Source organism: Aspergillus pseudonomiae (genome assembly GCF_009193645.1).
Source record: "Aspergillus pseudonomiae strain CBS 119388 unplaced genomic scaffold BDV37scaffold_66, whole genome shotgun sequence".
NCBI classification, from domain to species: domain Eukaryota; kingdom Fungi; phylum Ascomycota; class Eurotiomycetes; order Eurotiales; family Aspergillaceae; genus Aspergillus; species Aspergillus pseudonomiae.
The window spans coordinates 117,056-129,262 of NW_022476058.1; the positions used below are offsets into that span (position 1 = coordinate 117,056).

General features: G+C 48.8%; 5 protein-coding genes and 1 non-coding gene across 6 annotated transcripts; 3 read left to right on the forward strand and 3 right to left on the reverse strand.

Annotated features, from left to right (window-relative positions):
• The first annotated feature begins 128 nt into the window (after positions 1-128).
• BDV37DRAFT_t168 lies at positions 129-199 on the forward strand. Its single transcript has one exon. It is a non-coding gene; the product is annotated as a tRNA-Gly (tRNA).
• A 230-nt stretch (positions 200-429) lies between these two features.
• Positions 430-2,337, reverse strand: BDV37DRAFT_255551 (ubiquitin domain-containing protein). The gene is made up of 3 exons (XM_032082741.1): positions 1,908-2,337; positions 996-1,730; positions 430-933 (listed from the first exon to the last, which is right to left on the reverse strand). Exons 1-3 carry the CDS (start codon positions 1,908-1,910, stop codon positions 796-798), a joined length of 876 nt encoding a protein of 291 aa, XP_031938600.1. The 5' UTR covers positions 1,911-2,337; the 3' UTR covers positions 430-795.
• A 122-nt stretch (positions 2,338-2,459) lies between these two features.
• Positions 2,460-5,488, reverse strand: BDV37DRAFT_255562 (putative G-patch domain protein). Its single transcript, XM_032082742.1, has 3 exons — positions 5,313-5,488; positions 4,999-5,258; positions 2,460-4,938 (listed from the first exon to the last, which is right to left on the reverse strand). The coding sequence occupies exons 2-3, from the start codon at positions 5,208-5,210 to the stop codon at positions 3,000-3,002; spliced, it is 2,151 nt and encodes a 716-aa protein (XP_031938601.1). The 5' UTR covers positions 5,211-5,258; positions 5,313-5,488; the 3' UTR covers positions 2,460-2,999.
• A 271-nt stretch (positions 5,489-5,759) lies between these two features.
• On the reverse strand, positions 5,760-6,796 carry BDV37DRAFT_255563 (uncharacterized protein). Its single transcript, XM_032082743.1, has one exon. The coding sequence runs from the start codon at positions 6,309-6,311 to the stop codon at positions 5,862-5,864; it is 450 nt and encodes a 149-aa protein (XP_031938602.1). The 5' UTR covers positions 6,312-6,796; the 3' UTR covers positions 5,760-5,861.
• A 330-nt stretch (positions 6,797-7,126) lies between these two features.
• kin1 (putative serine/threonine protein kinase Kin1) lies at positions 7,127-10,770 on the forward strand. The gene is made up of 4 exons (XM_032079553.1): positions 7,127-7,155; positions 7,218-7,994; positions 8,052-8,679; positions 8,747-10,770. The coding sequence occupies exons 2-4, from the start codon at positions 7,368-7,370 to the stop codon at positions 10,687-10,689; spliced, it is 3,198 nt and encodes a 1,065-aa protein (XP_031938603.1). The 5' UTR covers positions 7,127-7,155; positions 7,218-7,367; the 3' UTR covers positions 10,690-10,770.
• BDV37DRAFT_184867 (uncharacterized protein) lies at positions 10,771-11,112 on the forward strand. Its single transcript, XM_032079554.1, has one exon. The coding sequence runs from the start codon at positions 10,852-10,854 to the stop codon at positions 11,071-11,073; it is 222 nt and encodes a 73-aa protein (XP_031938604.1). The 5' UTR covers positions 10,771-10,851; the 3' UTR covers positions 11,074-11,112.
• Positions 11,113-12,207: the final 1,095 nt, after the last annotated feature.

Consider the following 12,207-nt stretch of genomic DNA (forward strand, 5'->3'; position numbering starts at 1 on the left):
CCTTGCCATCATTATTAGGGTTAGTTATACTCACAATGTTCTATATTTGTCTTCCTTCTGATCATAATATATTTAATAAAGTAATATAACAAGAAATGGATTGGATAGCTTACTGGTTCATATCTCCAGCATCATTGGTCTAGTGGTAGAATTCATCGTTGCCATCGATGAGGCCCGTGTTCGATTCACGGATGATGCACTCTCTTTTTTGGGCCGAACTTTTTTGTACCACGCAATATGGAGTAATAAATACACTACAATGTAGAGTACGTACGCCGTACTATTGCTATATAGCCAAACAAACTATAGCGCTGTGTATGTAGCTTTTGACTTCCAAGCAATCGTCTGGTTGTATGTCCATTTACGCAAATCATGACCACCTATACCCACTATTGTTTTTCTGGAAGAAGGTGCTGCAAGGGACAGGGACTAGATTCATATATTGAATGCCACACAGACACTCACATTTCATTTAATTAGACTATTCCTATGATTGACAGCTGCAGTCAAATACATACTGTGACGTATCACATAATGCCGTGGCCAGGAAGGAGGTGGCTATCAGCCAAACTGAGCAACCTGAAAACAGGTACATCTGAGCCAGGGAAGTAGGTATGTTAGTGGACATAGGTGATGAAACAGATAAACATGGGGTATTATGCAAATTAAACAATAGACTAGGGGATATCGTAATGGTGGTTGGTAGTCGTTAAATGGCTGAAATGTCTCGCAGATTGTATCAATCTCCGATTCGGGAAGAGTTCCACGGGATTTCAATAATCGATGGAATGGCGACTAGCATGATGGAGATGGCCGTGCGACAACCAATGCGTTGATCACATTGCCTTGTTTCCATCCTTGGTCGACTAGGGGTAAATGTTCCTTGAGGATTTTGCCCAAGTAGGCGATTTTTATTCGCTGTGTTTTGGGGATCTGGGCGAGAACGCTGCGCGTTAGTTATGAGATATATACCATATAGGTCTGATTTGACTTACCTCGGCTTCCTGTTGCAATTTGCGTGCGACATAAGCAACATTCTGCGTTTTGCCGACGGTCACGACCATGTCAGGCCCGCCCCTATCGCTTAGTCGTGCTTTCACGCGGATCAAATCCCGCTCGCTGAGCTTGCCCTTTTCATCTCTGCGACGCTCGGCATCGTCTGCGATAAGTTCGTCTCCCGATTCCTCGTCCAATGACAACTTGCCGTCGTCGGTGTCGAAATCATCCTCTCCGAGGTTGGATTTCACCAAGTTCTCTGGATCGCTCACAATACACTGTGGTAATCTATAGAGGACCCCTTGCTCATCGTAGACACCCTGACACAGATCACCCGTAGGCACCGTCACTCCGGCAGCGTCAATGATACCCTGAGCCGTGGTGAGATCACCCGTCTGCATGAGCGAGATCGCCGCAGACAGCGCGGCCCAGATCTCAGGTTTGCCCGTCACCCGCGTCTCGAAGAACTCCTTGCGCTCCTGATCCAGCTGCGCACGATTCCACAGTCGGCGCTTGCTATACCAGACACGACGGCGGATAGGGGCGTTGAAATTCTCATTCAGCGGGAGATGATCCGGGGAGGCACGAATGACGACACGCGCCGAGTTAGAAGGGATAGTGGCGGCGGCGGTTGAATTCACCCCACGAGCGGACGCATCCGGACGGCGCTCTTCGGTGGCTGTCTGGGTCGCATATGCGGAGCGGTTGTCACGCGCAGTGGACAAGCAACAACCCTGTAAGAAAGAGAGTTAATATAGAGATACTGAAATGGGGTCTTTTAGAGGAAGTTGGGTTGACGTGGAGGGGTGCAAATCTGCAAGGATGGTGCTTGTTGTGCTAGTGGGAGGGATCCAATCATCGCGCAAGGTGGAAATAGAGAAAGAGCTTAGCATTAACGAGAAGGGCTGTACCATTTTGTAGATATTGAGGACTGGACTCCATTCAGCCAGGAAGAACGATGCGAAAAGCTTCAAGATTCCCAAGATGTACTGTATGGGAACAGAGACGTAGTGTGGAGGAGTGGGAAAGGGCCGAAGACGAGAGCGGAGGGTACGCCGTATGGAATGTAGTTGTTTGTATGTATGTATATACCTGAACGGTAATCGTATGACTGACTTTGGGAATTTAATGGCCCACGGTCGAGAAGCGTTGCATGACGTATTTGGTATGGACCGATAAGAAGCTGGAATGATAAGCGTCGTCGCTTGAACAAGTCGCTGGGAGACGCTCAGGACAGAAAAGGAGTCCACAGGGGGCAGACGAGGAGAGAAAGAGAGTAAGTAAGAGACGAAAGAGAAGGAGAGGAAGAAGAGGAAGGGAAAAAAAAAAAAAAGAAAGGAATGTAACGAATACGACGATTATTAAGAAAGGAAACTCTGGGGAAGAGGGGAAAAGGAAGCGTAAGAGGCATACGTATGTATCCTATGAATTACTCTGTACTCCGTATATTCTCGTACTTAAAAAAAACCTCACCCTCGGAAATACCCAAGGATTTAATGGTTCGCCGTACCAAATCAACACTGACCACTCCGTGACTGATATTATTACCACTGCCCTTTACCTACTCTTTCTGTCTGTTTCTCTCTCCATCTCTCTACTCTGTATGAGTTCCAATTGACCGCTGGTTTTGAGAATCTCCAATTCAGACTAGTATATCCGGACCAATGTTCGCTTGCGTTCGCCAGAGCTTGGTTGAAGGTGAATACGAATTAAATGGGGTCTCCACCATCCACGCCGTTGTGGGTTGGATTCTTAATTTTTTCCATTGTGGAGATCCAATTGTGATCCGTCTTCGACTAACTACGCTTGTCACGCGGATCAGCGCTTGAGGTGTTCGTCATCCATGCTTCGAAACCTTTTCCTTTCTTTTTTTGCCTCTAACCCTATATTGCTTTACAGGTCCTTTTTTCACCCCCTTCCCAGAAGAAAACCGGATATCATATGCAACAAACCGTAGTGAGAGAGGAAAAAAATAAAATAAAAGAGAAGACTATTCGAGCTACTCAGCTCTCATCGTCCTCGTCATCACTTCCGAATATCGCCTTGAAAATTTCCTCGCCTGGTCGCTCCGCCTCCAAGGCTTCGTTGCGCTCAGGCTCCACTACGATCGGTTTAGGTTTTTCGACAGCGCCACTGCTCGCGCCTGCTTCAAGCAGAAGTTGATCCATAACTTCCTGCGAGACTAATTCCTTAGGCCCAGGAGTCTGATATCCTGCAGACTGGAACCGTCCCCCAGAGGCAGTGTCTGAAGGTTTGACCGGATCACTGGGGTCTGATTGTACATGGCCCGGGGGTTTCACATTAAGCCGCTTGCACAGCAAACGCGTCGGATAGAACGATATGTTGCTCCGAGTCATCGGGCCAAACATGCCGATCTTTGCGGCCGCTACGGCAGGGTCTTCGGGCTTCGTGGCAGGGTTCTGAAGTAATGAATCCGTCGCAGATGATTCAGCCTCATCTGAGGATCCTTTTGGTCCGCTGGAGGCAGACGTGAATCGCGACGCCATGGCCCCCGACATGGGTTTGAAGACCTCTGCAGCGCGGGCGAACTCGTGGAGCTCAGCAACCCATTCGTCGGTGCTCGACCCCGAAACCCGATCCGGAAGACTTTCTCGGAGTCCCGCCCGGACTTGAAGGAACGTTCGATATCGGGATCGCTTATCTGGATCCTCGGAATAAGGCATCCAACCACTAGCCGCTCGGGTCAAAGCCTGAACTGCGACTTGCTTATCCAATTTGGGAACAAGATCCCACAAATCCTTCCGTTTTTGCGCCTCTGACATCTCGTATCCTTCTGGAGCTTTCTCACCCAATGCTGGCGGTAGGTCGGTCTTCCCTGTTAGTTTGATGATTCTCTCCCTGGACTCAGGGGTCATCCAATCAAAAATAGATTTCCCGGGAAGTTGCGCTTCCCCCAAAAGCGCAGCTCGTGAGGTGGGGTTCAAAGAAGAAGCTCTAGCTGCCTCGGCTGTAGAAACGTATTTAGATGCATCCCTCTCTTCTGATGGAGTCTTGCTGCATTTCCAATCTTTAGGAACCTCGGGAGGTGCATATTTCTTCTCCTGTGCTGAAATCGTTAGGCTAGAGACGCCGTCCGCTAGCACAAACCCATCTAAGGGTAACCGGCCATCATGGCATTTCCTGAACCCTGTAGAGTTCCTAGAGGCAAGCGCCTTTTTGGATATAAAGACCGGTTTGTTGCTCAATAGAGGGTTGGATGCCATCTTTGGCTTCGCATCTTCCAGCAACTTCTTTTTCTTCTTCTTTTCTTTCCCAATGACTCGATTATACGAGATCTGAGGCCCTAAGGAATACGGGTCCTCGTCATCTGAGCCGGTGTCATTCAGCACACCGACACCAAATGCTCCGCGACGCGGCTCCTTTGGAGTTGACCGCTTAGAAATGCCCTGACCCGTCAGTCGCTGCCCAAAGAATGGATCGGCATCTTCATCAGACTCGTCGCCCCCAGCCTTTTGGGAGCCAAGACGAGATTCGCCTTCAAACCCAAGCCCTTTGTGATCTGTCTTATGTATAAAAGTCACCATGCGTGAATTCTCCGGTGCGAACAAGTACGTCTTGTCAGTGCCTCCACCACCAGAGGCTGTGTCGTCGCCAAGATGAGCACTGCGTCGAACCTTAGGACCAATGCCCTGGCCCTCTTTCCACCCCATCCTTTTCAACAGTCTGATTCCCATTGTCTCACCGCCACTTCTGAAAACGTCCATTAGCCCTCCCCGGCGGTTGGGGTCGACATCTGTAGACCCAAACCCAGAAAATTCATCGGTAGTGTGTAGATTTCGAGATTCTTCTGCCTCCCGGACATCCTCTTCGTCCATGAAGTCTTCTACCCGTTGTTGTCGAGCATCCTTTGCTCGGTTCTGCCGCGAGGAAACAAAAGTTGAGGGGGTCCATCCTTCCTTCGATCCGACGGTGTTGAAGTACCTGAAACATGCGACCACTTTTAGTGTGCTGTCCAACACTATCCATGAATCGTGAGCTCACCCGGCACTAAATCCACCGGTGAAGGCACCATGGAGGCGTTTCCTTCCCCGGTCATCTGTCACCTCCTGTTTCCAGATCGGCACGTAAGATCCATCGTCGCGGACGCCGGCATCCAGCGGTGGAAGAGGAGTCCCGTAGAAGGCATAAGGAGACTCCTGTGCCTGCAGATCAGCCTCAAAGGCTGCGCGAGCCCTTTTGCCAGACATTTGCATGTGACGCGACGCTAGAATTTGCCGTTAAACGCTGGTCATTTTGTCGGGCTAGTGTGATGACATATCAGTCATTCCATTCCAGAAGAGAAGTCACGCACATACGAGCCCAAGCATACCTAAATAGAACAATGCAGTTAGTGTGATGCCAGATTCAAGCCCAGGCCCACTGCAACGGTGGTAACTTTGGTTGTCGCTGCAACGACGGAGGTGTATTGAAGCCGATGGCACATCCGCTGGGATGCATCATGGGTTTGTCCAGGCCGTATCATGTGACGAGGCGGTGCTCTCTACAGACCGCCACATATATGTGGCGGAAGCACGTGTCACGAGGAGGTGTTAGACTCTGTCCTCAGTATGCCGAGTACTAGTGGTATGGTATGAGGGTACACAAAATTGCCCGTGGCTGGAATGGATACAACCTAGGCTCTTTCCGAGGGAGAACTCCGTCCCGAACCAGCACATTTCTAATGTTTAGTCCGTCACCAGAAAATACCAGATTACCGTATTCTAAGACAATGATTCAGTTATCCTTTATAAATATATAAAAGGGGCATGTGCCCCTAAACAAGAGTAGAGCCGCGAGTACTTACCTTGCTCCAAAGTTGGCAAGGGAAGAACCCCGGCACAGTTCGCTTCTCTGAAGAGGAAACCTTAATGGGTCCGTTGAAGAATGACGTTGTGGTATGTACTATTCTCATTCTTTCCTATTTGTTTTAGAGTTGGGGGAGAAAGAGTGATAATGGATTGCATTAGTGCCTTGCGCTCTGAGCCAATTCTATCAGTCCACTGGACCTTATACCATGGTACCTGTTTAAGTCGTACTCTGGACCCTGTGTTCAATTGGGCTTCGTCCTTCCAGGGTATACTGATAATTGTACATACATTCATGGTATAGACGGATGTATACATGTATATATAAATGTATGTAAGTCCAGCCTCGCGTGAGATAGAAAACCCTATTTTTATCACCGACAATGCCTCCGTGGTGACGTCAAGCTGGTATGGACAGTACTTCAGGCTCAAGCAACTCTTTGTATTCCGCCCGATTGTTAAGAATTTATTTTTATTGTCACTTGGATGCCACGGTGCCCGAAGCACCATGGAGTATACCCGAACGTGAGTGGTTGAGCATGCACAACGAGTCTTTCAAAATGGATCATACAGTAAGTTGAAATTCCTGAAGTAGCTTATCTGAGTCGAAACGCCTATAAAGTCATTTCTTGCTATAGCAGTCATATATCTAATAAAGAGCTGATGGGATCATCTGGCTGCTCACAGGTAAATGTCATAAGGTCGATACAGACAATACAAAATTCTCGTATTAAAACCTCCTCATGATACCTTATCACGGGTAGTTTAACTTTGCTTTTGAATTTAATCGATTTTCTTTTTTTGTACTGTACGCAACCGCCATTCGGCCAGCCTTTGATTTTCCCCTGCATAATACCATTGCTAGGGATAATCGAAATTATGCTAGGAGAAAATTGAGAACGAGGCGATAATGTTGTACGTGATCATTTAAGCAGTAAAATGGGCAAGTCATAGGTTGCCTCCACATGGTGCCTTAATTGGGACAAAACAATAGACTATCGCAATAACCATTACCACGTCCACTTTAAACCCGTGGTACTAAACATAGTACAGATGATACTACTAGCATACCTGAACGGTACCGTTGTGACTGATTTGCGGCCCCTGGCCCCGTGTCTCTTTCTCCGCAGCCGCATCCATCGTTAAGTCAAACTAACCCACTGCTTGTTTCTCAACCATCATTGCACTTGCTTTTTGTTCTTGCTTTTCCTTGTGTTCCGTCTCCACGGTGCTCCCTTTTTCATTTTCTTTGTGTTTTTCTAGTTCATCTTCCCTTCTCTCAATTTGACTCAACGTGTATATGGGGGCGTATCGAACCGTCTGCTGGACGTTTCGACGCCTGGCTTGAGCGCTTGTCAGCAAAACGCCATTCTTTCCCCCCGCTCCCCCCGACCGGTTCTGACATACCAATAGTAGTACTTAGTATTGTGTCTCCCCTTGGACATTATTTGCCCCAAAACCGATCCGCTTTCAAACCACCCACCCCTCCATCACCCAAAAATTTCGGGTTGAGTGAAGAAAAGCTTGGGCCATCACTGACTGGGGCTATTCTAATTTCGCATCGTGATGTCCACAACTGCCCCATCGTCAGCGTCGCCATCGGTCGTCCGCAGCCATTCCACAACCTCCCGACCTCCTTCCTATCGCCCTGTTGTCTCGTCCGATCATCCTCACCGAACCCGAAGTGTCGCCGTTAGGCCCGCGACAGCTCATCAATCCTCTCCACAACACCACTATCATCACTCGCAACATTACCATTCGCATTCCCATTCCAAATCACAATCTTATGATCGCCGGCCCCCTCCGAACCAAGCGGTATTTGACAATATAGCTCGTCGAGATTTTGAGCAACCGGTAACTACCCGCCGGAGCAACTCAAGAGAGCGGTCTCAGGAGCGTCCGTCTACTGCTTACCGTGCTGAGCCTCCTTCGAATAAACATCACCGGAACTTGTCCGTTCAGGGTCACCAGCGGGATAGCATCGATATGGCTGCCGCAGGGCCTGTCATGGCCGAGGGCGTCCCTGGCCCGCAGCAGGTTGCTTCGGGTTCGCGCCTGCATCCAGGTACCATGCCGTCCAAGCGTCGCACGACAATCACCACCCCGTCAGGTCAGTGGGCTTTAGGGAAAACCCTAGGAGCAGGGAGTATGGGCAAGGTCAAGGTTGGGAAAAACATCGAGACTGGAGAACAGGTGAGCATATCTTATCTTGGATCGGTGGATTCGTCCAATTAACCTTGTTCATCTCAGGTGGCCGTTAAGATCGTACCCAGGCAGTCGACGGAGGAACATCGGAGCTCACGCGATGCTGAACGCGCAGATCGTTCGAAGGAAATTCGGACGGCCCGAGAAGCCGCCATTGTTAGCCTTGTGAACCACCCTTATATTTGTGGTATGAGAGACGTGGTGCGAACCAATTATCACTGGTACATGCTTTTCGAGCTGGTCAATGGTGGTCAGATGCTGGATTATATCATATCCCATGGGAAACTAAAGGAGAAGCAAGCACGGAAATTCGCACGGCAAATTGCCGGTGCGTTGGATTACTGTCACCGCAACAGCATTGTGCATCGTGACTTGAAGATCGAAAACATCTTGATCAGCAAAACTGGTGACATCAAAATCATCGACTTCGGTCTGAGTAACCTCTTTTCCCCCAGGAGCCTTCTGAAAACATTCTGTGGAAGTCTTTACTTCGCCGCTCCGGAACTATTGCAAGCGAGACAATATACCGGGCCGGAGGTGGATGTCTGGAGCTTTGGGATCGTTCTATACGTCTTGGTCTGCGGGAAGGTACCGTTCGATGATCAAAGCATGCCAAAGTTGCATGCGAAAATCAAGCAGGGTGTGTTTGAGTTCCCGCAGGGGCTGTCTGCAGGTTAGTAACACTATACGCTCACTGCACTCCAATGTTTGAACGGTCACTGAATTATGTATAATGGCAGAATGTCGCAGCATAATTTCGCGCATGTTGGTTACGGATCCCAAACAGCGCGCCAGTTTGGCGGAAATCATGAACCATCCGTGGATGAATAAAGGATATAGTAGTCCTCCTGAAAACTATCTTCCACACCGCGAACCATTGCAGCTTCCGCTGGACCCAGAAGTTATCGAGAAAATGACGGGCTTCGATTTCGGCTCGCCAGAATATATCACCACGCAGCTCACCAAGATATTAGAATCCGAAGATTATCAGCATGCCGTAAGAACAAGTATACGTGAGCACCCGGCGCCGAATCATGGAGAGAAGAAGCGTGGCATGTTCGATTTCTACAAGCGACGAAATTCGACGAGCCGAGACACCCTCTCCGCCCCTTCCGCAGAAGCTGTTCAGCTGGGAAATGATCCTTTGAATGCATACAGTCCCCTGTTGTCCGTTTATTACCTTGTTAAGGAGAAGCTCGAGAAAGAACGGGCCGAGAAAAATCCTGGGGCTCTTGGTGTTCCACACTCAGCCGGAGATGCTATGCTCCAGATGCCCGACCTCCCAGCTCCGGAAGCGGCACACACCAATCAATATCAAGTGCCAGGGGAGAAGGACAATACCAGGCGGGCTCGCCCTCGAGCCAGGACGCATGGTGACGATGACCTCGCCGAGGGAGTTAAAAAGCTCCATCTGGCGCCTGGACAGGGATCTCCTGCTCCCACAGCGTCACAACCAGAAACCCCTATAAAGAAAGAAAGCACTGCAGCGGGTATCCTGAGGCGATTCAGCACCCGCAGAACAAAGGATCGCGGCCGCGATCCAGACCGTGGCAGGGTTTCCAGTCCCCATGCCCCATCATTAAACGTTCAGCCACCTGCCGACTCGGCCTCTCCACTGTCCAGAGGATTTAGTATGAGAAGGGCCAGACGTGCCGAGCCAACTCCTGCAAATATTCCTTCTGTGGGAAGCCAGCCGCAGCACCAAGATCTTCTCAAAGCCCCTGGATCAGAAGAGCCGGCCTCACGATCCAACAAATCCCTAGGAAGATCGACTAGTGTCAACTCAGCTGATTACCGAGCTCGGCGGGCAGCACGCAGGAACGATCAAGATGGGGCAGGCCCGCCACCTCCAACCAGTGGGTCTGATTATTCTGGCGCGAGTGCACATAAAGACCAGACACCTCAGAAGGAGACCAGGACGGGTCGCACGCCTACCTCAAGAACGATGTCACTCGGCCATGCTCGCCGTGAGAGTATACAGGCTCGTAGGGCCAGACGAGATGCTGCTAGAGAAGCAAATGTTCCCGAGGAGACTGATGCAGATATCTCTGGCGCAGGAACTGCCCTGGAAAGTGCAAATGAAGGGGAAGATCTATCGAAACCAGTATACCTCAAGGGTCTTTTCAGTGTTTCCACCACTAGTAGCAAGCCACTCCCCGTCATTCGAGCCGATATTATCCGCGTCCTTAGACAGCTCTCCGTGGACTACGTTGAAATCAAGGGAGGCTTTAGCTGCTGCCACACACCGAGCATTGAGATAGATAAAGTGGTTGATGTCGGGCCTCCAAGCCCCGATAGGCAGGGCCACATGTCTAATCACCGTCGACGCATCAGTTTCGGAGGGTTCCTGGGCCATGATGATGGCAGGGAGGAGGTTCGACACACTCCCAGGTCCCAACGTCGAACCCGTGCGCCGGATCATAGCTTCGTCACCAATTCAGAGGCATCCGAAGAATATCTTTCTGCGCGTGACAACAATGTGGTCGTCGGAGAACGCGTCATGGGTGAGACTACCACGCGAGTCCAAAGCGACACCGGAGAGAACTTGGTTCTCCGATTTGAAATCCTTATTGTCAAAGTGCCGCTGTTCTCTTTGCATGGCATCCAATTTAAAAAGGTGTCCGGCGGCATGTGGCAATACCGAGAGATGGCCAAGAAAATTCTGGACGCCCTGAAACTCTAAGATGCATTTTTAATCTTCATACGATAGCATGAGACACTACTATCAGTCATAAGAATTATGGTTGATGTGAATGGTCGGTATCATGAAGCATTTGCATGAGCGTCATGTTTTTTTGTCGTATTTTTCCTATGTGGTTTTCTTTTCGTCCCATCTTGCCTCTACATGAATTACCGTCAGCTTCTGGTTTGCATTATATTGAGCTGGCTCAGTTCACAAGCCGCTGTTACTGGTCTGTCTTGGTGTATATTAGAGCCGAGCAAGGATGATGCATCATGGATTACAGTCGATTTGCCCTTTGTTCCATGTGGCTATTGGCGTTGTTTTGTATATTTGTCCCCAAGTTGTTGCATGGCACCTTATAATGTAATTCCTCATGTCATGTAGGTCTAGAGCTAGACCTCGTGCACGTAGCATATAATCTACTAAGTATCAAACGTTTCATGACCAACGCGACTTCCACAATAATATGAGTTTGCTTAAGTAGTCACCGGTGTGCTGATCGAATTGCCTTCTACAATAATGCTGAAAGAGCCTGGCGTCAGTTGTTGAGCCACTGGCAGACATGCTACATTGAAGGGCCGTAGCTGGGATGCTATTGTTATATATACAAATTGTACATACAAAGTGGTTGGGGTTATGTAAGGGCAAAATTAATTTCGAAATAAAATCATTTATTAAATATATATCATACTGGGGAAATGTGCGAAGGTGTTGCTTGATCATAGAGCTCAAGGATATATGTATATTTACGGTTAAAGAACTCAACTGGCCGCGGGAAGGGTTCAGAATATGTGTGTCTCGTTTAGCTGCCGGACTGGCCTGTGAATGAGAATCCAGTTTTGAATTATATGAATTACCTGATTATACGGGAAACATGATTACAATTTACATCTTGTGGACCGAGGATCTAGGATGAGACAGGAGCATCAGCAGAGAAAGTTCAGAGTTTTAGTATCAGATACAGTCATCCTATCTAGAAGATATGGATAATGACACGTGAATATGGTTAAAAAGGTGAAGTTCAATACATCAATTTAGCCTCCTAGGTAGTAGATCAGTATTTACACTATATATATATAAATCTAGCATTCTAGGAATGATTACTTCCGCTTGGAATCAATTGTAGTGGCCTTTTTACCTCGTGGAATAGCGTACCCTAGAGCGTGGGTTTAACAGTCAGCTTGTGCTTTACAAGTTAACACGTCCTTCTGACAGATCGTCCCTTTCTTCCAGCAATATGTTAGAGTCCGGAGTATGCTCAGTGGTTAGGGCTTGTCCTGATATGTCTTTGAACTATCCGGCACCAACCTGACCAGGTCTTAAGCATACTCCGGGAGTCCAGGACCAGGACCCTGGCCCGGATTGCAGCCCATAAATTATATACTAAGAAATTTGGTCCTGGACTTCCTCACTCTCCATTCACATCAAGTTATGGTAGTTAAGTAGACAATGAGAGTCCTATAGTTTGGCTTGTGTATTAACCTCTTTCGGATTTCCGCTGCCCATGGGCCGTTCATT

What these genes read in the sequence shown, in the direction of transcription:
- BDV37DRAFT_255551 (XM_032082741.1), bottom strand. An exon ending in AATTGCAACAGGAAGCCGAG is followed by an intron (nt 934 to 995) that starts GTAAGTCAAATC and finishes GTTCTCGCCCAG; the next exon opens with ATCCCCAAAACACAGCGAAT.
- BDV37DRAFT_255562 (XM_032082742.1), bottom strand. Translation starts at nt 5,210, where the DNA reads ATGCAAATGTCTGGCAAAAGGGCTCGCGCAGCCTTTGAGGCTGATCTG. An exon ending in ACCGGTGGATTTAGTGCCGG is followed by an intron (nt 4,939 to 4,998) that starts GTGAGCTCACGA and finishes CGCATGTTTCAG; the next exon opens with GTACTTCAACACCGTCGGAT.
- BDV37DRAFT_255563 (XM_032082743.1), bottom strand. Translation starts at nt 6,311, where the DNA reads ATGGTGCTTCGGGCACCGTGGCATCCAAGTGACAATAAAAATAAATTC.
- kin1 (XM_032079553.1), top strand. Translation starts at nt 7,368, where the DNA reads ATGTCCACAACTGCCCCATCGTCAGCGTCGCCATCGGTCGTCCGCAGC. An exon ending in ACATCGAGACTGGAGAACAG is followed by an intron (nt 7,995 to 8,051) that starts GTGAGCATATCT and finishes TGTTCATCTCAG; the next exon opens with GTGGCCGTTAAGATCGTACC. An exon ending in CCCGCAGGGGCTGTCTGCAG is followed by an intron (nt 8,680 to 8,746) that starts GTTAGTAACACT and finishes GTATAATGGCAG; the next exon opens with AATGTCGCAGCATAATTTCG.
- BDV37DRAFT_184867 (XM_032079554.1), top strand. Translation starts at nt 10,852, where the DNA reads ATGAATTACCGTCAGCTTCTGGTTTGCATTATATTGAGCTGGCTCAGT.